Source organism: Salmo salar, chromosome ssa01, assembly GCF_905237065.1.
Source record: "Salmo salar chromosome ssa01, Ssal_v3.1, whole genome shotgun sequence".
NCBI lineage: Eukaryota > Metazoa > Chordata > Actinopteri > Salmoniformes > Salmonidae > Salmo > Salmo salar.
In genome coordinates, this window is record NC_059442.1 from 141,149,866 (window position 1) to 141,172,377 (window position 22,512).

Below are 22,512 nucleotides of genomic sequence, written 5' to 3' on the forward strand. Positions count from 1 at the left end.
TGAGGAGATATTTTTTTCAGACTCCTCTTCAATAGGCCCGGAGCTGACAGCCAGTCAAGCAGAGGGGTCTAAGTACACATTGAGAGAACTGACAAGGTTCCTGAATGAGACCAAGGGAAAAAAAGTTAATCTTGAGGCTTTTTTCCCTGATTCAAGAAAGTTTGTACGATCAGTACAACATGCTGTGAAAAATGAGGGGCATGGTGTCCTCTCACCCAGGAAACGGTTTAGGTTGAGGAAGTGGGTCACAACAGTGCGTAAGGGTTTACCTTCGGACACTGTTTAGATGTATACTTTCTTTCTGACACTGGGACTTTTGAGCTTTGCTATTGGTCTTTTTTCTCTGCTGGCTTTTCTCCCACTTCTTATGGAGACTCTACGGGTAGGCTCGCTCAATATAAATGGCGCCAGAGATGCGGGAAAGATGAGTGTGTTGGGTGAATATGTAAAACAAAAAAAAGTACAGGTGTTGTTTCTGCAGGAGACACATAGTGATGTGTTGAATGAAGTCGATTGGGGGCTCTGGTGGAAAGGGGCAAGTGTGTTGAGCCATGGGACAAATCTTAGTGCAGGAGTGGCAGTCCTTTTTGCACCGGGTCTGTCTGTAAAAATGTGCTCCTCAAAGGAGGTGTGTAGGGGTAGGCTCCTTGTTGTTAAAGCAGAAATTAACAACATGGGTTTTGTCTTTATAAATGTGTATGCGCCTAACACAGGGAGAGAAAGAGGGGTTCTATTTGGGAGTCTTAGACAGGAACTCTCACAGGTAGCGCCTGAGGAGACACTGGTGGTCGGAGGGGACTGGAACTGCACAATGGATTTTACAAAAGACAGAAATGGGGAAGAGCCTCATTCAGTGTCAGTGGGAGTGTTAAGGGACATTATTAATCAGTTCGACTTAGTGGATGTTTGGAGAACTAAACATCCGAACACAAGACAGTACACATGGGTGAAGGTTTTTGGGGCTAGGGTGAGTGCAGCCCGACTTGATCGGTTTTATATGTCTAGGAATCGGAGCAATAGGCTGTTGGGCGCTACCATTCTCCCGGTGGGGTTTTCCGATCATCACATAACCATGGCTCGGCTGTCTATTTCACCAGGGCCCCGGCAGGCATCCTATTGGAAATTCAATGTAAAGCTCTTACAAGATGCCACTTTTTGCGCAGGTTTCCAGACCTTCTGGGAAAGGTGGAGGCAGCAAATAGAGGAGTATGAGTCTCTGAGCCAATGGTGGGATGTGGGGAAAATCCAAATTCGGCTTTTCTGTCAACAATACACAGCTCTCTCATCCTCAGAGGCTAGGAGAGTATTGGGGGAACTAGAGCGGTGTATTAGTGAGATGGAGGTAGAGATGGTGGGGCAAGGCAATGTAGGCCTCCAGGCTAATTTAGCTGAATTACGCAGGGACCTGGGCAGTTTTTTCCAGGTTAAAGCAAAGGGAGCACTTGTAAGAGCTAGATTCTCCATGCTCAAGGAGATGGATGCTCCCAGCTCCTTCTTCTTTGGTTTGGAAAGACAGAGCAGTGAAGCCAAGGGTATGCATTGTCTACGGCTGTCTGATGGGCGGGTGACCTCTGTGGTGGGTGAGATGCGGGAGCGGACTGTGGAGTTTTATACTGAATTGTATAGGGCAGAAGAGTGTGATCCTTTGTGTGCTCAGGTCTTGTTCACAGAACTCCCTAAACTCTCTCTGGCACAGAGGGACGATTTGGACGTTCCTCTGTTGTCCCATGAACTGGCAGAGGCCGTAACCCAGATGTCCCCCGGTCGTGCACCGGGGGTCGATGGACTCCCAGTGGAGTTTTATAAAAAATTCTGGGGAATAATTGGACAGGACTTCTTTTGCGTGTTGCGTGAATGCATCGGGGTAGGAGAGTTGCCGATGAGCTGCCGTCGGGCGGCTCTGACTCTCCTGCCCAAAAAAGGGGACTTGTGTGAACTTAAGAACTGGAGGCCTGTGGCATTGCTCTGTGCGGACTACAAGATATTTGCCAAGGTCCTCTCTAACAGACTGAAGTCCCACTTGGACTCGATAGTACATAAGGACCAAACATATTGTGTACCGGGACGCTCAATCACGGACAACCTGTTCTTAATTAGGGACATGTTGGACTTGTCGAGAGGTTCTAATGTGAACTTTGGACTGGTCTCTTTAGATCAAGAGAAGGCTTTTGACAGAGTGGACCATGAATATCTGTTTAATGTGATGTCTGTGTTTGGGTTTGGGAGGAGTTTTTTGACCTGTGTGAAGCTGTTGTATGCTGGGGCATCATGTATGGTTAAGGTGGGAGGGGGGCTCAGTAGGCCAGTCTGGGTGAGACGGGGCATTAGACAAGGATGCCCTCTATCTGGGCAGTTATACACATTAGCCATTGAGCCTTTTTTAGGCCTGCTACGCAGGAGACTGCAGGGAGTGTGCTGGACAGGTATGGGTGTGGTGACAGGCATAGCAGTGTCAGCATATGCAGATGATGTCTCTGTGATGGTCAGGGATGGTCAAGATATGCAGGCACTGGAGACCAGTCTGAAGGTGTACGAGGGAGCTTCATCAGCTAAGGTAAACTGGGGCAAGAGCAAAGCTCTGTTATGTGGGGCATGGGGGATAGGGCTCCTCCTCTGCTTCCAGGGGGTTTGCAGTGGGGTTGTGAAGGGCTTAAAGTGTTGGGGGTGTACCTGGGCTCGGAGAGGTGGGTCAGGAAGAACTGGGAGGGGCTGTCACAGGCAGTGGTGTCAAGACTGGCCAGGTGGAGGTGGCTCCTGTCCCAAGTGTCATATAGAGGGAGGGTGCTGATAATTAACAACCTGGTGGCATCCTCCCTGTGGCATAAACTGGCTGTCCTCAACCCCCCCGCCGGTCTGCTCGCAGACCTGCAACGCAAGCTGGTGGACTTCTTCTGGTCGGGCCATCACTGGCTGAGGGCGGCGGTGTTGTATATGACCGTCCACGAAGGAGGACAGGGCCTGGTGGAACTGGAGAGCAGGATGGCTGCTTTCCGGCTAAAGGCGGCACAGAGACTGCTGTACCATACTGATGTTGGCTGGAGGGAACCAGCATGCGCGCTGCTGAGGAGAGCTGGAGATTTAGGGTTGGACCGGCAGCTGTTCCTCATGAAGCTGGAGAGGCTGAGTACAGCAGGTCTCTCCGATTTTTACTCTGCGGTGCTGAGGGCCTGGCAGCTGCTAAGGCACACACGAGAAGGGGGTGTGGAGCCTGGGCTGTGGGTGTGGGAGGAGCCTATCTTCCACAACCCAGCCATCCCTTTGAGATCGGTCCAGTCGGCCACCCTGCAGAGGCAACTGATGGCAGGGGGGTGTAAAAAGGCTGGGTGACTTGAGACTCCTGGGAGAGGAGGGGTGGAAAAGCCCGGAAGTCTTGGCACAGCAAACAGGAATAACGTCTCTTAGGCTGCTGGAGAGATTCCTGGAGGAGGTCCAGGAGGCACTGTCTGAGCCGGTAAGGGGGATGTTTGAGCAGCCAAAGGGAGAGGGGCCACCAATGTTTCCGCCACTGCAGGTGACGGCAGAGACTGGAGACTGGCAAGGGGGTCTGGAGGACTTGTTAGATTTTAACACTCCGAGCCTGGGGGAGTTTGAAGGGGTGGGAGGTAAAGCCCTCTACAACCTCTGTGTTAAGGTGAGGAACATTAGGAGCCTAACAGGAGTGAAGGCACATCAGTGGCAGGGGGTATGTGGGGTGGAGAGTATGGTGGGTTTTAGATGGAGGGGGCTCTACAAACCCCCAGTACCAAAGAGGTCAGGGGACCTCCAGTGGAGGGTTCTACATGGAGCCCTGGCCACTAACAGCTGGTTGGCACGGGTTGAACCGGGAGTCGGGCAGGAGTGTCATTTCTGTAAAATGAAAGAAACTGTGATTCATGTGTTTTCTGTGTGCACCAGATTAATGCCATTAATGTCTCTGTTGGAATGTCTGTGTGAGAGGTTGGGGGTGGTCTTTACTGTTGGGGTGTTCATAATGGGATACAGGTATTCAAGTAAGGAGAAGGAAAAATGTGTTTTGTTGAATTTTCTGTTTGCTCAGGCAAAGTTAGCTATTTGGCTAACAAGGAGGAACAGGGTCAAAGGTGGGGGGATAACAGACCCTTTATTATTGTTTAATGGGATGGTCTCTGCGCGCCTTAGGGTTGAGTTTGAGTTCTATAAAATGATAAAAAGTGTGGAGATGTTTCAGGAGATATGGTGTGTTGGGGGGGCTGTCTGTATAGCTGGGGAAGATGTTTTGGATATACGGTTGTAGGAGTGGGTATTGTCTTGAGTATTGTGATGTTGGCTTGTATCATGTGGTTGCTGGAAAGGCGAGTATGGTACATGTATGCATTACAGGATGTATTTTTGGTTTTATTTTTAAGGGGGAGGTTGGGTGGTGAGTTTTAAATGAAATGAGAATGTTTCAGTAAAGAAAGACAAAAAGTCAAGTCTCTCTCTCTCTCTCTCTCTCTCTCTCTCTCTCTCTCTCTCTCTCTCTCTCTCTCTCTCTCTCTCTCTCTCTCTCTCTCTCTCTCTCTCTCTCTCTCTCTCTCTCTCTCTCGAGGTATAGCTCCTCTCAGAGTATATTATGTCTCTCCATCAATATAATACAATGCAATTCAATGCAATTGAACTTTATTGGTATGATAGGTCAGTATCGTACAAAGCTGGAACATAGGCAACGTTATGGAGAGATATGGCCGTGAGTGCTCTGCTCTCTTTCTCTCTCTGGCTCTCTGTCTGATCTAGCACTAAGGAAGTCTGATGCTAGCATGTTTGATGCAACTCTCTAGGCAGCTCAGCCAACCATGCACCAGAGCTCTCAGGTAACAGCCAAACCACCACCTAGATGGGCAGCACACTGCAGCACACCAATGGCTAATAGCCCGCCTGCCTCACTGATGCTGCTGGAGAAACAAAGCAACAATTACGAAAAGAGAGAGGGAACATAGAGGAGACAGAATGTTAGATTTAGGCGAGAGAATGATAGGGGAAAGAGGAGGAAAGAGGAAGTAGACTAAGAACATAAGGCTTCAAAGGATGGCGCTGGGTAATTGGGTTGAGAAACAGTTAGCTTGGGCTCCTTCTTCCTGCTATCATAGAAGCCCAGGGCAGTTTGAGAGAACAAGACGAAACCATTAGACCCTCCTTCAATTACAAACTATCCCTCTCTCTGTGTCTCTATGTCTCTCTGTCTCTCTGTCTATTGCTCTCTCTCTCAGTTTTTTTCTTCTCTCATTCTTATCCCTAGGAAGACAAAAGAAACACTGCACTTTTTGGATACTTTAAAAAGTAATCTTATCTTCCTCCTTTCCCTGAAGTTACAGTATCACTGATCAAATGTGAAACCAAGGGTTCCATTGACTAGCTTCAACCACCCAGTCATGTTAGATAAGATTAGTGTTTAGCTTTCAATCACCCAGTCATGTTAGATAAGATTAGTGACTAACTTCAACCACCCAGCTTTAACTTCCTGACTGATGTCTTGAGATGTTGCTTCAGTACATCCACATAATTTTCCAACCTCATGATGCCATCTATTTTGTGAAGTGCACCAGTCCCTTCTGCAGCAATGCACCCCCATATCATGATGCTGCCACCCCTGTGCTTCACGGTTGGGATTGTGTTCTTCGGCTTGCAAGCCTCCCCCTTTTTCCTCCAAAGATAACGATGGTCATTATGGCCAAACAGTTCTATTTTTGTTTCATCAGACCAGAGGACATTTCTCCAAAAAGTACGATCTTTGTCCCCATGTGCAGTTGCAAACCATAGTCTGGCTTTTTTTGGGCGGTTTTGGAGCAGTGGCTTCTTCCGTGCTGAGCGGCCTTTCAGGTTATGTCGATATAGGACTCGTTTTACTGTGGATGTAGATACTTTTGTACCTGTTTCCTCCAGCATCTTCACAAGGTCCTTTGCTGTTGTTCTGGGATTGATTTGCACGTTTCGCACCAAAGTATGTTCATCTCTAGGAGACAGAAACACGTCTCCTTCCTGAGCGGTATGATGGCTGTGTGGTCCCATGGTGTTTATACTTGCGTACTATTGTTTGTACAGATGAACGTGGTATCTTCAGGCGTTTGGAAATTGCTCCCAAGAATGAACCAGACTTGTGGAGGTCTACATTTTTTTTCTGAGATCTTGGCTGATTTCTTTTGGTTTTCCCATGATGTCAAGAAAAGAGGCACTGAGTTTGAAGGTAAGCCTTGAAATACATCCACAGGTTCAACTCCAATTGACTCAAATTATGTCAATTAGCCTATCAGAAGCTTCTAAAGCCATGACATCATTTTCTGGAAGTTTCCAAGCTGTTTAAAGGCACAGTCAACTTAGTGTATGTAAACTTCTGACCCACTGGAATTGTGATACAGTGAATTATAAGTGAAATAATCTGTCTGTAAACAATTGTTGGAAAAATTACTTGTGTCATGCACAAAGTAGATGTCCTAACCGACTTGACAAAACTATAGTTTGTTAACAAGAAATTTGTGGAGTGGTTGAAAAACAAGTCTTAATGACTCCAACCTAAGTGTATGTAATGATGATATAGAACAGAACAGTGTGTCTTCTTAAGCCATGATGTGTCAAATCACTCGTATCCTCATTTTCTCAATCTCTGAAAGGTGTGTGTGTGTGTTTAGCTAACACGCCAATGTCATATCTCTGAGAATTAGGGTTGCTATGTGTCAATATACCCAATGTTCTCATAAGTCAACTTTCTCTGAAGGGGGTTGTGTCAAGTTAATCCAATCATGTCCTCACCTCCCTCTAAATGGGGCTGCTATGTGGTTAACACACCACTGTGTTATCATGTGGTCTTCATGTCTCATCTGCCGTAGAAGCAGCATGCATTAGAGAGCATATTAGTGGCCCTCTGAGAGATCACTAAGAGGCGGATTCATCTCGAAACCACACAAGCACACGCACACACACACACACACACACACACACACACACACACACACACACACACACACACACACACACACACACACACACACACACACACACACACACACACACACACACGCACACAAACACACACACACACAGCTCCGCATCAAATGTGATAGATTAAGGAACATTAACTTTGCTGTGGGACTGCTGTGTGAACAGTGCTGCTACACACAGCGACAAAGACACAAACGTGGCCCTCACACCAATCGCCCCCTCAAACCACAACAGTGTATGGAGTGGCCCAAAGAGCAAAGGGTGGGGATCTTTAGTAGCACGGTGGAGGTAACCCCCCACTCCTACCTCCTGCCTCTCCAGCTAACACACACACACTAAACAGACACATCATTACTTCAATGTGAAATATCTAATCAACCATTCCAGGAACAGAGGACATCCAGCAAACAAATGTGGTCATTTAGCTTCCAAATCCAATCTGCTTGCTTAGCACCACTCTCATTTACATCATTAGATGGTCATTTGAGGTCCAGCCTTTAAACTTACAATCTCTCCTTATTTGGTTCAATTTGCATATGTTTCAAGCAAAGCTAAAGCAATAGCTCTTCAGGACACACAATTATGAGTATGGATTTGTGGATTACTATGACTGCTCACTATCACATCATTATCGGTTAATAAAGGGCTAGAGGAGGATTACTGAGTGGCCACATCACATGCATGGCCAGCCTCCTCCGCCCATCCCTCGCTCAAAGGACAGAGGGATGAGACAGCAATGATCGTTTACATGTCAAGGCCCTCTATTGAAATCAAGCGAAAGAGCAAAACGATGGAGAAGAGTAAAGGACAGAACGATGTAGCGGACAAAAAAAAGGCGTAGAGCAAAGAAGAACAGGATGAAAAACGTCAGTGTTCCCATGAAACAACTCCGGTTAAATAAGCTATAAATAGAATGAAAGTTGTTTAGCCATATCGAAGGAGATTCATAACTCTCCGCAATATGCTTGTTATTACTCCTATCTCTATATGTGTGTGCTCTGTCTTGTAGCTGCAGTTCTATTATTAGTTGATTACATTTGCTTGTCCCTTGAGGTATCTTCCCCTATGCAAAGGAAGAGCGAAGGTAAAGAACATCATATACAACACCATTATATGACATGGAGGAAATATTACAGCAGTAAACAGGAAAACACAGCAGTCCATTCAATATCTCACTGGAGCCACACAATATCAGTCACTTTAATAGCAATGGGGACCTAGGGGCATCGAGTATAAGATTTATTAAAAGCAAGTCTATTTTCATTAATATTTAAGCTCAACAAGGAGCCTGTTTTTTTCCAACAACCTCCTCCTCGTCTCCTTCCTGGCTGAGGTAATGAAAAATGGAACAGTGACGAAAAAATATCACCCCAGCAGTCTGTGTCCCTGTATTAGGGGGCCTTACAAAGTCATATTTTATAACGGGAACTTTATATGACAGCCCATCTCCGGGGGTCAAGGTTCATGTTCCAAGACATTATCAATCCCAGCGGAAGGTCAGAGGGAGAATGTCAGTGATGTGATTATGGGGCTAACTGGCTAGCTGTGTGACGTCCCCGGGCAAAGTCGATGTGACCGCTGCAGCATTTGTGTGTGTGTGTGTGTGTGTGTGTGTGTGTGTGTGTGTGTGTGTGTGTGTGTGTGTGTGTGTGTGTGTGTGTGTCCATGTGTGCTTGCACATTCATGTGTGTGTCTCACAGAGAGATAGACATCTTGTGTATGTATTTGTGTGTCTGCCTCATAGGTGGCCTCAGTGTTAAACAGAGGGCCGGGCAGACTGTAAGGAACACACAGCCTACAACACTGCCTAGCAGCAATGTGTGTTTGTGTGTACAGGCCATTGATATTCCCCTCCACAGATACATAACACAATGACACCAGCCAGAATGAAGGAAAGAGGGAGAAAGAGAGAGAAGGGAGTGTCCATTGATATTGATCGAGGAGGACAGAGGACAGGGCGAGACAGAGGGAGATGAAGGGAGGAGTTTTGGGAGAAAAGGGGAGAGGGGGCGAGGAGAAGAGAGGGGGAGGTAAGATTGATGGATAACGATGCAGATGTAATAATGTCCCACACAACAGACCTAATTTCCTTTACACCCCATCTGGGTGTGTATCTCCTCTCTTTCAGAGCTCTCTCTCTATCTCTTGCTATCTCATGCTGTGCCCACTTATGTGTGTCTGTTTCTGTACTTATCTGTACCCATCTTGAAAGTTGGTAAGTATGGATTGTGAGTGTGTTTTTCTGAGTGTGTTTTTCTGTGTATGTGTAGATATACATATACAGTACCAGTCAAAAGGTTGGACACACCTACTCATTCAAGGGTTCCTTATTTTTTCTATTTTCTACAATGTAGAATAAAAGTGAAGACATCAAAACTATGAAATAACACATATGGAATCATGTGGTAACCAAAAAAGTGTTAAACAAATCAAAATAGATTTTAGATTCTTCAAAGTAGCCACCCTTTGCTTTGATGACAGCTTTGCACACTCTTGGCATTCTCTCAACCAGTTTCACCTGGAATGCTTTTTCAACAGTTTTAAAGGGTGGCTACTTTGAAGAATCTCAAATATAAAATATATCACTGACTTTTTTGGGTTCTACATAATTCAATGTGTGTTATTTCATAGTTTTGATGTCATAACTATTATTCTACAAGACAGAAAATAGTAAAACTAAATAAAAATCCTTGAATGATTAGGTGTGTCCAAACCTTTGACATACATTACCTGTCAAAGGTTTAGACACACCTACTAATTTAAGGATTTTAATTTATTTTTACTATTTTCTACATTGTAGATTAATAGTGTGTGTATATATATATATATATATATATATATACAAGGGGTGGTGGTCTGTGTATATATATATATATATACTGTATATTCCTGCTTCCCTCCGGTCAATAGATAAACTTGTAAACTCCCCATCACCCTCTCCTCATTGCAACACACGACAAACGTGTTGACAGACGTTCCTCATGACTTCCTAGTGACACCATTAGCTATTCCTGTGCTAATAGGTCAATACGCTGCAGCACTGTTGACAGAAGATGTGTGATCACTGGTTGCTAATGCACACAATGTACACACACACACGCACATACACACACACACACCAGCCAGCGAGATCTTAACAAGGCAAAAAAAATAACCTTTTCTCCCTAGTGTGTTCCTTGTTTTTTCCCTCTCTCTTTGCTCTGTTCTCTCTTTCTCCATGATCTCTCTGTTCTCTCTTTCACTTGTCCTGATCTCTGGCTTTACACAGAGCTGTGATGGCTTTACACATCCATAAAGCTGTGAGCTGATGACGATCCTCTTTGAGAGATGAGCAGATGCAGATGAATTCCCAGATAACAGTACAGAGAAAGAGAAGGCCATACCATGTCACAAACTGATTTTTCTATCTTAAATACTCTGAGAATAATGTTTGTATTTTAGCAAACCTATTCTGACACAGAAAGAAAGAAGGAAAGAAAGAAAGAACAAAGACAAAATAAAAGTAGATAATAAAATGCGGGTCATCCAAACCTGATGCCCTGAACTGATAATCCAAGAGCCTGAGTTCGTTGCCTTCTCTCAGCTCATCTTTCTTTCTTTCGTTCTTTCGCTTCTTTGGTAAGGCAAATAACACCACTCCCTATCTTCCTACAACAAAAAACACCAGCAATAAAAACTATCAAAAACAACCCCCACGCATTCAACATTAGGCTAGCTCATAAATACACTGAAGTATTTCCCTCTATTTATTAAAAGCTACAGACATCTATAAAGTGTGTGGGTGGGTGTGAAAATGGAGATTGATATCCTTATAGACTTCACCTGTAGTGAGAGATCCCCAGTTATAGTCCAATAAACAGAGACAGGCACTCCTCCTTCACATCCCTGGTAAAGTGGCCCACTCTCCTCTCAGTCAAACGGCCAGCGGTGTGTGTGTTGACGGTGTGTGTGTCAGGGTGTGTGTGTGTGTGTGGTGTGTGTGTGTGTTCCACGGCTGTGTGTGTCCGTCAGTGTGAATTAGAGGAGTGCAGGAACTACGCTTCTGTTTCCGAGCTGAACGGAGAGAAGGAGAGAGAGAGCAAGAGGGAGAGAGAGAATGCCCTGTGGGATTTGTAGGGAGACTCCCATCCAGCAGCGCAACCACAACAAGAGATAGAGAGAAAGAGGGAGGAGGGGGAGGAGCTAAAGAAAGAGAAAGAGAGGACTGGGGAGAAGAAGAAGTGTGTGTGTGTGTGTGTGTGTGTGTGTGTGTGTGTGTGTGTGTGTGTGTGTGTGTGTGTGTGTGTGTGTGTGTGTGTGTGTTTATGTGTGTACACCCATTAGAGCCCCCCCCCCAGCCCATCCCTGGTCAAGACTTCAAGGCGCTGTGTACAGTTGCCATGTCCCAGGGGACACACAGAGCCATTAGCATTCATCACTTTACCGCCCCCGACTTTTCTAACACACACATGCACATACAGTAGCTTTGATTTTACTTAACCATGAAAGACAAAAAAACACAATACACAGGCGTTAGGCAGATGTACACACACACAGTGATCACCTCTTTCAGACATGGACATGGGAATAAGAATATATACCAGGGCTAAGGGAGAGAGAGAAGCAGAGGAAACCTCTCTCTATCTCTCTCTCTCATTTCTGTTATTTATTGGCATGGGAAACATGTTTACACTGCTAAATCAAGTGGAATAGATAATAAACATAAGTGAAATAAACTAATCAAAATAAACAGTAAACATTATACATTAAACATTATACTCACAAAAGTTTCAAAAGAATAGACACATTTCAAATGTTATATTACTGGCTATGTATAGTGATGTAAAATGTGCAAATAGTTCAAGTACAAAATGGTAAATAAATGTACAGATAAATATAGTTTATGATTACAATAGTGTTCGTGCTTCACTGGTTGCCCTTTTCTTGTTGCAACAAGTCACACATATTGTTGCTGTGATGACACACTGGTATTTCACCTAATAGATATGGGAGTTTATCTAAATTGGATTTGTTTTGGAATTCTTTATGGGTCTGTGTAATCTGAGGGAAATATGTGTCTCTAGTATGATCACTCATTTGGCAGCTCTCTCTGTAGGTGCTAGCTTTTTTATAGAAGGTTAGAAAATCACTTCCTTTTCGGTGGTTTAGAATTTAGCGGCTCCTTTCTGGATTTTGATCATTAGTAGGTATCGTCCTAATTCTGCTCTGCATGCATTATTTGGTGTTTTACATTGTACAGAAGTTTGCCTGCAAAGTCTCCCTTTGGTGATTGTCCCATTTTGCGAATTCTTCTTTAGTGAACGGACCCCAGATCTCACAACCATAGAATGACGGCGGAGGAGATGGCTGCCGTTTTATGCTCTCCTAACCAATTGTGCTATTTTGTGTGTTTTTTTCGCTTTATTTGTAGCTTATTTTGTACTGCCACCGTCTCTTATGACCGAAAAGAGCTTCTAGATATCAGGACAGCGATTACTCACCTCGTACTTCACGAAGATTTTTCAATAACGAGTCAGACGCGAAGGATTTACTTCAGATGCCCGAAAAGGCCCAAATCCCCATCATTGGCAGGAGAAAGAGACGGAGATATCGAGGACGTAGATCGGGGTGCCTTGTAAGGATCCGACGGCGAGTGGGAAATCTGCCTATACCATCAGTCCTATTAGCCAACGTACAATCATTGGATAACAAAATAGACGAGCTACAATCACATCGGGACATACAGCTGGCGGGGTTTATGCTGCATCGGCAAGATAGAACAGCCGCCTCTGGTTAGACAAGGGGTGGTGGTCTGTGTATATTTGTAAAAATCAGCTGGTGCATGAAATCTAATATTAAGGAAGATTCAAGGTTTTGCTCGCCTGAGGTAGAGTATCTCATGATAAGCTGTAGACCACACTATTTACCAAGAGAGTTTTCATCTATATTTTTCGTTGCTGTCAATTTACCACCACAAACTGATGCTGGCACTTAAACCGCACTCAATGATCTGTATAAGGTCATAAGCAAACAGGAAACACTCATCCTGAGGCGGCACTCCTAGTAGCCGGGGACCTTAATGCAGGGAAACTTAAATCAGTTTTACCTCATTTCTATCAGCATGTTAAATATGCAACCAGAGGGGGAAAAAACTCTAGACCACTTTTACTACACACACAGAGAGGCGTACAAAGTTCTCCCTCTCCCTCCATTTGGCAAATCTGACCATAATTCTATCCTCCTGATTCCTGCTTACAAGCAAAAACTAAAGCAGGAAGCACCAGTGTCTCGGTCCATAAAGAAGTGTTCAGATAATGCAGATGCTAAGCTACAGGACTGTTTTGCTAGCACAGACTGGAATATGTTCCGGGATTCTTCCGATGGCATTGAGGAGTACACCACATCAAATCAAATTGCATTTGTCACATGAGCCGAATACAACCGGTGTAGACCTTACAGTGAAATGCTTACTTACAAGCCCTTAACCAACAATGCAGTTCAATAAATAGTTAAGAAAATATTTACTAAATGAACTAAAGTAAAAATGTAAATAAAAAGTAACAATAAAATAACAATACCGAAGCTATATACATGGGGTACCAGTACAGAGTCAATGTGCGGGGGTACAGGTCAGTCGAGGTAATTTGTATATGTACTGTAGGTAGGGGTAAAGTGACTATGCATACATAATAAACAGGGAGTAGCAGCAGTGTAATAACAAAGGAGGGGGGGTGTGGGGGTCAATGTAAATAGTCCACATGGCCATTTGATTCATTGTTCAGCAGTCTTATGGCTTGTGGGTAGAAGCTGTTAAGGAGCCTTTTGGTCCTAGACTGGGTGATCCTGTACCGGTTGCCATGCGGTAGCAGAGAGAACAGTCTATGACTTGGGTGGCTGGAGTCTTTGACATGTTTGGGGGCCTTCCTCTGACACCACCTAGTATATTGGTCCTGGATGGCAGGAAGCTTTGCCCCAGTGATGTACTGGGCCGTACGCACTATCCTCTGGAGCGCCTTACGGTCAGATGCCATACCAGGCGGTGATGCAACCGTTCAGGATGCTGTCAATGTTGCAGCTGTAGACCCCCAGTCTGAGGTCCTGAGGGCTTTGGAGCAGGTTTTCATCGAGGATCTCTCTGTACTTTTCTCCGTTCATCTTTTCCTCGATCCTGACTAATCTCCCAGTCCCTGCAGCTGAAAAACATCCCCACAGCATGATTCTTTTCAGCACCATGCTCCATCTTAGGGATGGTGCCAGATTTCCTCCTGACGTGACGCTTGGCATTCATGCCAAAGAGTTCTATCTTGGTTTCATCAGACTGGAGAATGTTGTTTTTCATGGTCTGAGAGTCCTTTAGGTGCCTTTTTAGCAAACTCCAAGCGGGTTGTCATGTGCCTTTTGCTGAGGAGTGGGTTCTGCCGGGACACTCTACCATGAAGGCCTGATTGGTGGAGTGCTGCAGAGATGGTTGTCCTTGTGGAAGGTTCACCCATCTCCACAGAGGAACTCTGGAGCTCTGTCAGAGTGACCATTGGGTTCTTGTTCACTTCCCTGACCAAGGCCCTTCTCCCCGATTGCTCCGTTTGGCCAGGCGGCCAGCTCTAGGGGGGGTCTTGTTGGTTCCAAACTTCTTCCATTTAAGAATGATGGAGGCCACTGTGTTCTTGGGGACCTTCAATGCTGCAGAAATGTTTTGGTAACCTTCCCCAGATCTGTGCCTCGACACAATCCTGTCTCGGAGCTCTACGGACAATTCCTTCGACCTCATTGCGTGTTTTTTGCTCTGACATGCACTGTCAAGTATGGGACCTTATATAGACAGGTGCCTTTCCAAATCATGTCCAATCAATTGAATTTACCACAGGTGGACTCCAATCAAGTTGTAGAAACATCTCAAGGATGATCAATGGAAACAGGATGCACCTGACCTCAATTTCGAGTGTCTGAATGCTTATGTAAATAAGGTATATCTGTTTTGCCCAAAAAAGTGCTGAATAAAATAAAAACCTGTTTTCACTTTGTCATTATGGGGTATTGTGTGTAGACTGATGAGAATTGTTTCATTTAATCAATTTTAGAATAAGGCTGTAATGTAACAGAATGTGAAAAAAGTCAAGGGGCCTGAATACTTTCCAAATGCATTGTACCTAATTGTTATTGGATCCCTTGGCAGCAGCTAATGGGGACCAGGCATAAAATATAAAACATGTTTAAAAAATATAATTGGAGAATTCAGTGGGTTCTGGTAGTCTTTAATTGCTGATTCTATGATATGTAATTGATCATGTATATGTTTTTGTGTTTTTTTTCCTTGTTATAGGGCCATTTTGGATAGATAGTTATTTGTGTTTATTGTTTGTTTAGTGTGTTCCAATTTTCCCAGAAGTGGTTAGATTCTATGGATTCTTCAATTACATTGAGCTGGTTTCTGTTAATTCTCTCTCTCTCTCTCTCTCTCTCTCTCTCTCTCTCTCTCTCTCTCTCTTTCCTCCCCATGAGACAAGTCATGAGACCAGAAACAGGGCACCAAACAGAGAACAACATGCAGCTAGCAGATGTACAATAGAACCTAACAAAGAGCATGTCTGTGTAGAGTATAATAGCAAACAACTGAATAAAAGCCGATCCCAACAGCTGATCGTAACCCCTTATGTTTATTCACTGCTCAGTATGCTTGGCTGTGCTTTAGGGAACATCTGCTCCCTCTCCCTCCTCTTGTCTTCTCTCAGGTGCTTTTCATCTTAACAGCTTCAGATGACAGAGCACACTGAGGCAGGAGGGGCTCCGACGTAACCTGTGAGTGGGACCAACGAAATGGTCTGTGTGGGGGGTATTGTGTGCCTCTGTAACTGTGTGCGTGCCTGCATGTGTGTCGGTGTCTGCCTGTGTCTGTGCAGTAGTGTTTGAAGCCAATTCCACAGCTTTTTTAATTCTTCCCCTCTAATCAGGGACTGCTTCAGACCTGGGACGCCAGGTGGGTGCAATGAATTATGAGGTAGAACTGAAAACCAGTAGGCTCTGGAACTTGAATAACCCTGACCTGTGGTTCGCGGTATTCTGTAATCCTATTTCTTGCTAACCAGGATCAGATCAATCTGGCTGTTTTAGAGACAGTTTATGTTTTCAAGAATGGGATAATATTATTCTGATCCAGATACCACAATATCAAGATCACAGTATGTGGATGTTTAGTGAACTAAAACACGCACTTGACTTTTTTTCACCCTTACTAGCTCCGACTTTGCTAACAGCAACTTTATTAAGAAAAAAAAGTACTTACTATGACTGTGATAGGTGCTTGTCCCACCTAGCTATCTTAAGATGAATGCACTAACTGTAAAATGACTAAAATATCAAATGTAGTGCATTGAATAGGCCTACACCTTGCCATCTACTGGACAAGTTGTGGTACTACTTCTACACTGTCAAAGGCAAACAGAGATGAGTAAACTACATGAACAAAGATACCTAAAGGTACCACCTTTCCGGTGGGATGAAGATAATCCAGAGTTTCCGTATCAAAACTTTCAGAATCACTACCTTTGAGTTTTGAAAAACACAAAAACGTAATTTAATCCTGATTGAAGGTGAAATTGGATTACCAAATCCCTAATGTTGAATCCTAACATTTAATCTCATTTTATAGATAACTTCTGAAAAACTGGCCCCTGGGAATCATAACAATTCCTCATAAAAATACTGTTTAAAAAATGTACACATACACAAGCAAGCGCACACACATGCAAACACACACGCACACTATCTATCTCTTTCCCTCCTTTTCTATTTCTCTCTCTCTTACAAACACAGACTACAAACAAACACTATTGAACTCTTTCTGTCTCACGCACAAATAACATTTCTTCATTTGACACTATGGAGAACAGTCTATTTCTCTCATTCACACTCACCTGCTGTGCTTTTCCTGACCAGCTGCTCTGTGTAGTGGGGATAAGCTAACTAACTACTGTACTACACCACTGCTGCAGTTGACAGCACCTTGAGCAGTGACTCAATCACATACACTGCACGTACATAAATTCCATTCCACTACTAAATAGTGGGCAGTTACATTCCTTTCAAAGAGAGAGAAATGTTACATTTGGTCCACAAAAATTGTGTGCAGATATTATGTTAAATAAATTTGGTATCATAAAAAACTAAAACATCCCATAATGAGAAAAGGAATTTGATAGTCGACCAGCAGTGAAGCCAAATAAAATGATTACATTATGACATAGCATTGAAACATAGCATCAAATACTTTATATACTGTAACTAAAAAGGTATCTTAGAAATCCAAAAAGAGAACCAGAAGTGTCACTAAAGCATTAGAAAAGTGTTAGGAATACTTTAGCAGCTGAAACATGCAAAAATAATATAATGCAGAGACATTCTGGAACGCTACACACCCACACACACACCATAACTTTAATCTCCGCTAACACTACCAAAACACAGACCTGCAGGTGTATGGTACCTGACCTTAGAAATAGGAAGCACAAATAGCGTGTACAATACCTTAGAGACAGGCATCTGGATGTTCCGAGTGTGTGTGTGAGTATGTTCGAGTTCTGCCAGTGCGGGGTGCGAGAGCATACACACACACACACACAGGATAGTAGCGAAAGAGGACAGAAAATCCAGGTGTGAAAAATGCTGTAGTGATATGTTTCTCTCTCTTCTGTCTATCCTTCTCTTTGTCTCTCACTGTCTCTACGTTCCCTCTTTTCTCTGTTTCTATCTCTCTCTCTATTTCTGTCTGAATGTTGTGCAGTCCTGCCTCTCTCACCATGTGGTTCTTATGTGTTTGCCAACGTGCAACACCAGCGCTGGGGAAGAGGAGGGGAGGAGGAGGAGGGGGAGCAATGAGGGGTTAGGGAAAGAGGAAGGGAGAGGTAGATGAGAGCAAGAAGTGAGAGTTGAGGGAGGGAGGGAGGGAGGGAGGGAGGGAGGGAGGGAGGGAGGGAGGGAGGGAGGGAGGGAGGGAGGGAGGGAGGGAGGGAGGGAGGGAGGGAGGGAGGGAGGGAGGGAGGGAGGAGGGAGAAAACAGTAGGAGAAAGAGGATACATAGAGTTGATACTGGTGGAAGTAGTTGATAGTGTACACAGAGACATAGAGAGATGGAGAAAAAAAGGATAGCGTAGAGAGAGAGCGAGAGAGAGAATGAGGGAGAGAGAGAAAGAAAGGTTCATGAGTTGATGGGGAAGGAGAGTGAAGGGAGCTGTATCCATGTTTTAGTGTGTCTCTGGAGGCCCATGATGCCATGCTGTGCAGTCCCGTACCTCTATCTCCCTCCCTCCCTCCCTCTTTTCCCACCTCCTATTTTTAGACCCCAGCCCAGCCGTGAATCAAAGCAATGAATCAAAGCTTATCAAAGAGGGGCAGGATCTGGGATGCAAAAGAGCCCTGTATTCCACACCTCATCGACTACAAAGACACACACACAGGAAAAAGGATACACACACATTAACAATCATGTTCACACACACACGCACAAAAGACAGGCACACAAACATACAAAACACTAGCTTTGACTCCCATCCCATCCCATGACTTAGCAGTGCCTCAGAGTGAAATGTCAAAAATTTTTACACTTCCTCTATACACATATTCTTCTACAGCTAATCTAATCTATTTGTAGCCCATATGACTTCCAAATGATCAGGTTTGAAGGGCCATTCAATTCCCTCAAGCTCTAGTTTAACTGCTTACGCAAACCCAGAAGACTACTTTCTCTGTCTAGCGAATAGCATAATAAAATACAACCTATCATCGCTGTCGGAAGAAAACCTTGAAACTCTACATTTGTTTTTCATTTGTAGTTTTAGATCAAAATATATGGAGACATCTATGGAGTTTCATCTAGGATAGAACGAAAGGACCATTCCACACGTTGTCATAGACTTTCCACATACAGTACATCCATGTCATAGAAAAGTGGAATATGTTTCATGTGTCCCAAAATAAACTATTATCCTAAGCATTGCATGCTGGGCCTCTGTGGAGAAATTCTAATGACCCTAACCCAAGAATGTGAATAATTTAAATAAATAATATGACGTCTTAGGATCTGGTCCAATCGTTTTTGTACAAAGCCTTGATATACTGTATATGTATGCCAGTGCATTATATAACAACAGAACAAGTTATAAATAGTTAAGGGATTTTTGAACTGAAATAAAGCAAAACAAGATCCATCAAAGAGATTTCATGAAAGTTTAAAGCATGGTTGGGGAATTGATCCTAGGACGTGATGGGTATCACCGCCGTGCAAAAAAGACACACACGCATGCACTCATGTACGTATGCACACACACCCACTTACGCACGCACACACACATTGATGGAGTGAGACATTGTGTGTGTGTGCTTTTTGAAAGAAAGCGGCAGGTACCCTGGTGGGTAGGAGCATAGGCTGGTAATCGAAAGGTTGCTGGATCGAATCCCCGAGCGGACAAAGTAAAAAATCTGTCGTTCTGTGCAAGGCAGATAACTCCCAACAACTGCTCCCCGGGTGCCATGCATGTTGATTAAGACAGCCCCAAGCACCTCTCTGATTCAGAGAGGGTTAAATGCAAGGTTGGGTTAAATGCAGAAGACACATTTCAGTTGAATGCATTCAATTGTACAATTGACTAGGTATCCCCCTTTTGCCAGATTACTGTGATCAATTCAGAAGTCAATGGAGACAGGTAAACATCACCTTGAAAGGATAGGGTGAGTGTGATGGAGGAGGTGAAAGAGAGAATGAATGAGAAAGGAAAGAGAAATAGATCTGTCTTTGAAGCCTGCTATCAGTTCACAGAGCAGGGCGAGTGGCTGCTCAAGCAAAAAGTAAGTCATAAAGAGAGGGGGCAAAAGACACAGAGAGAGAGAAACAGAGAGAGAGAAACAGAGAAAGAGAGAGCGAGAGAGAAAGAAAGAAAGAAAGAAAGAAAGAAAGAAAGAAAGAAAGAAAGAAAGGGGCACACATTACCTTTAATTTCAGTTTTCATACAGGCTATAGGAGAGAAGACAAGCCCTGTGTGTGTGTGTGTGTGTGTGTGTGTGTGTGTGTGTGTGTGTGTGTGTGTGTGTGTGTGTGTGTGTGTGTGTGTGTGTGTGTGTGTGTGTGTGTGTGTGTGTGTGTGTGTGTGTGTGTGTGTGTGTGAGATTGTCCCTCATCCCTAGCCACAGGAGGATTGGACTACAAAGACCAGAGTGCAGTGGGCAGGGTATGGGATTGTCATGGGATGACGATTTGATGCAGGCTCCAATCCCATGTGTGTGTGTGTGTGTGTGTGTGTGTGTGTGTGTGTGCATGTGAGAAAGGTGGGATTCACACTCTGTCTGATCTGACACAATGTACCATGGAGGGGGGATCAAAAAGTGTGTGTGTGTGTGCATGTGTGTACGAGTGAGTGAGTGCATGTGTGTGACAGAGACTCAGAGACAGGTAATTAAGCACCTCTCTTCCCTCACACAGGCAGGTGAAAATGGACTATGTACCAGACTGTTCAGAGACTAAAGCTGTGATTTACAATTTCTAATGGAATGTGCTTCCTCTTTTCCCATTGCCTATAATGCACTGTACTTGTTATGACTGTGTGTGTGCATTTGTTGAGTACTTTATAGTGTGTTACAGAGAACAGTTGATTCCATTATACCTCTCATAGCCTCAGGATGAAGTGATGTGATCCAGTCTTCATGAATTCAGATGAAAGAAGGAGAGGAGTGAGGAAGGGAGGGAAGGAGAGAGGAAGGGAGGTGAGTAAACACCATGAAAGGTCATGCTAACGTCATAGAAGTCATGTGGCTATAAAAACTATACCGTCAAACTTACGTCATAGCTACGTCACAGCTGCCTGGAAAACAAGCAAGCTCTTCCCTATAAACCACCCACCTCTACATTTAAAAAAGGAACATCATACATTTGACATGAGAGTCAGACAGTCAAAGACAGTCTAGGCGGTCTCTGAGGCCCAGCAGACATCCTTCGTCTATTAGACGTCTGAAACATTAAGGATCTCTTCTGGCGAGGTGAAGGCCCTGTCTGAGGCTCCCCTATGTGTTGCGGTATACAACCGTACCCTAGCTTAGCACTTAGATCCACTAGAAAACTCTCGGCTGTCTAGCTATCTGTTTCTGCTCCACAGGACAACCTAGATTAGCTCGTTGAGCAGCAGATGCTGGTTGGAGAGTGTGAGTGAGTGAGCGCATGCATGCTAGTGTGTGTGTTCAGCTGAACAAATGTACTTTTCCAGCAGCTCTCTGGCTAATGCAGCCCGGTCACAGATAGTACTGGAAGCATACAGCAGGATGAGATCATAGGCTTATGTGCTGTATGACCATCCACTCGGGAGTTGTGTGTGGGTGTGTGTGGGTATGTGTGTTTTGTGTTGTGTTGTGTTGTGTTGTGTTGTGTTGTGTTGTGTTGTGTTGTGTTGTGTGTGTGTGTGTGCGTGCGTGCGTGCGTGCGTGCGTGCGTGCGTGCGTGCGTGCGTGCGTGCGTGCGTGCGTGCGTGCGTGCGTACGTGTACATCCATACTTCTGTCCATGTGACAATCATGCATTGAGGGTGAAAAGTGGCCTGGCCAGGAATAGAAGCGTTGTGTGTGTGCGTGTTATGTAAGGTGGCAGAGTCCCGTGGTGTGTGTGAGGGCTGACTGCATGGTGGTTAGGGAGAGGACACAGAGACAGTCAGGGGACAGAAATCCCCCAGACTACAGTAATAGTACTAGGATTCCTGGAACTTGGCGGTGGAGGTGGCTTCAACCACATAGTTGCATCCCTAGTTCACATGCTTACAGCAGCAACGGAATGCATTGTCCCGGACAGTCCTGCCCCACTTACTATGAAGAGACTGAGCATGACAGGGATACCATCGGAGAAAGGAAACTCTTTTTAACAATACTTAGAATGATTGAATTAACTAGAACCAATGTGGCACATGATTACCACGCTATACAACAACATTAGCAAAAACACACATTTGGTCAACAGTAGTGAAAATCGATGTAGCCCGTAAACAAAGGAGGAGCCAGCAAGCTGCTCTTAGAAAATAAACTCAGAAGAATCGGTGACCATAGTGACTGTTCACTACACAATATTTGACATTACCTGCAAATTCAGCTCTCAAGCTCAAACTTTGAACGAACCAAACACTGAAAGTACATTTAGACCGTACGCACACAAAGCCAGCAAACAGCCTCCAACTCTTATTCTCTCCCCCAGTCTTTCACAAGGGGTTTGGAGGGAATTACTGGCTCAAGTGGAGATATCTCATCAACAAACTGCCACTGAGTGCCAGTGAAACGGGGACAATTGTCAACATCAGCACTGTGACCATGCAGAAGAACGGGAAATTACGGTGACCCGGTTGACTATTTGCATATAGTAGCCGTATGCATACTCCTACACAGGTAAGGTAAAGTCAGTTTTACTTACGCGTTTAACTCAGAGCTCCTTTTCTCAAGAGTGCATTAATTCTCACTCTGGTTCAGCAGAGTGAGAATTTACCCGCAAATACTGTACATCAGAGGAGAAACACTGTTTCTGACATTATGGGAAATGCAACCCTAATTAAAGAGGATCTCTGTCTCTCGCTTTCTCTCTCTGTTT

At 44.4% G+C, this 22,512-nt stretch overlaps 1 protein-coding gene across 7 annotated transcripts in view; it reads right to left on the reverse strand.

The window, feature by feature from the left end:
- Positions 1-22,512, reverse strand: part of LOC106565973 (regulator of G-protein signaling 3) — a 202,382-nt gene that overhangs the window by 67,199 nt on the left and 112,671 nt on the right. Inside the window, exon 1 of one of the 7 annotated variants that reach the window (XM_014133750.2) lies at positions 17,431-17,691. The exons of 5 other annotated variants lie outside the window; for them this stretch is intronic. In XM_014133750.2, coding sequence (XP_013989225.2) covers positions 17,431-17,508 — 78 coding nt within the window. In that variant the 5' untranslated portion in view covers positions 17,509-17,691. Of the gene's footprint in view, positions 1-10,752; positions 10,953-17,430; positions 17,692-22,512 lie in introns of those variants that run through there. One more of the 7 variants, XM_014133760.2, reaches the window with a different exon arrangement.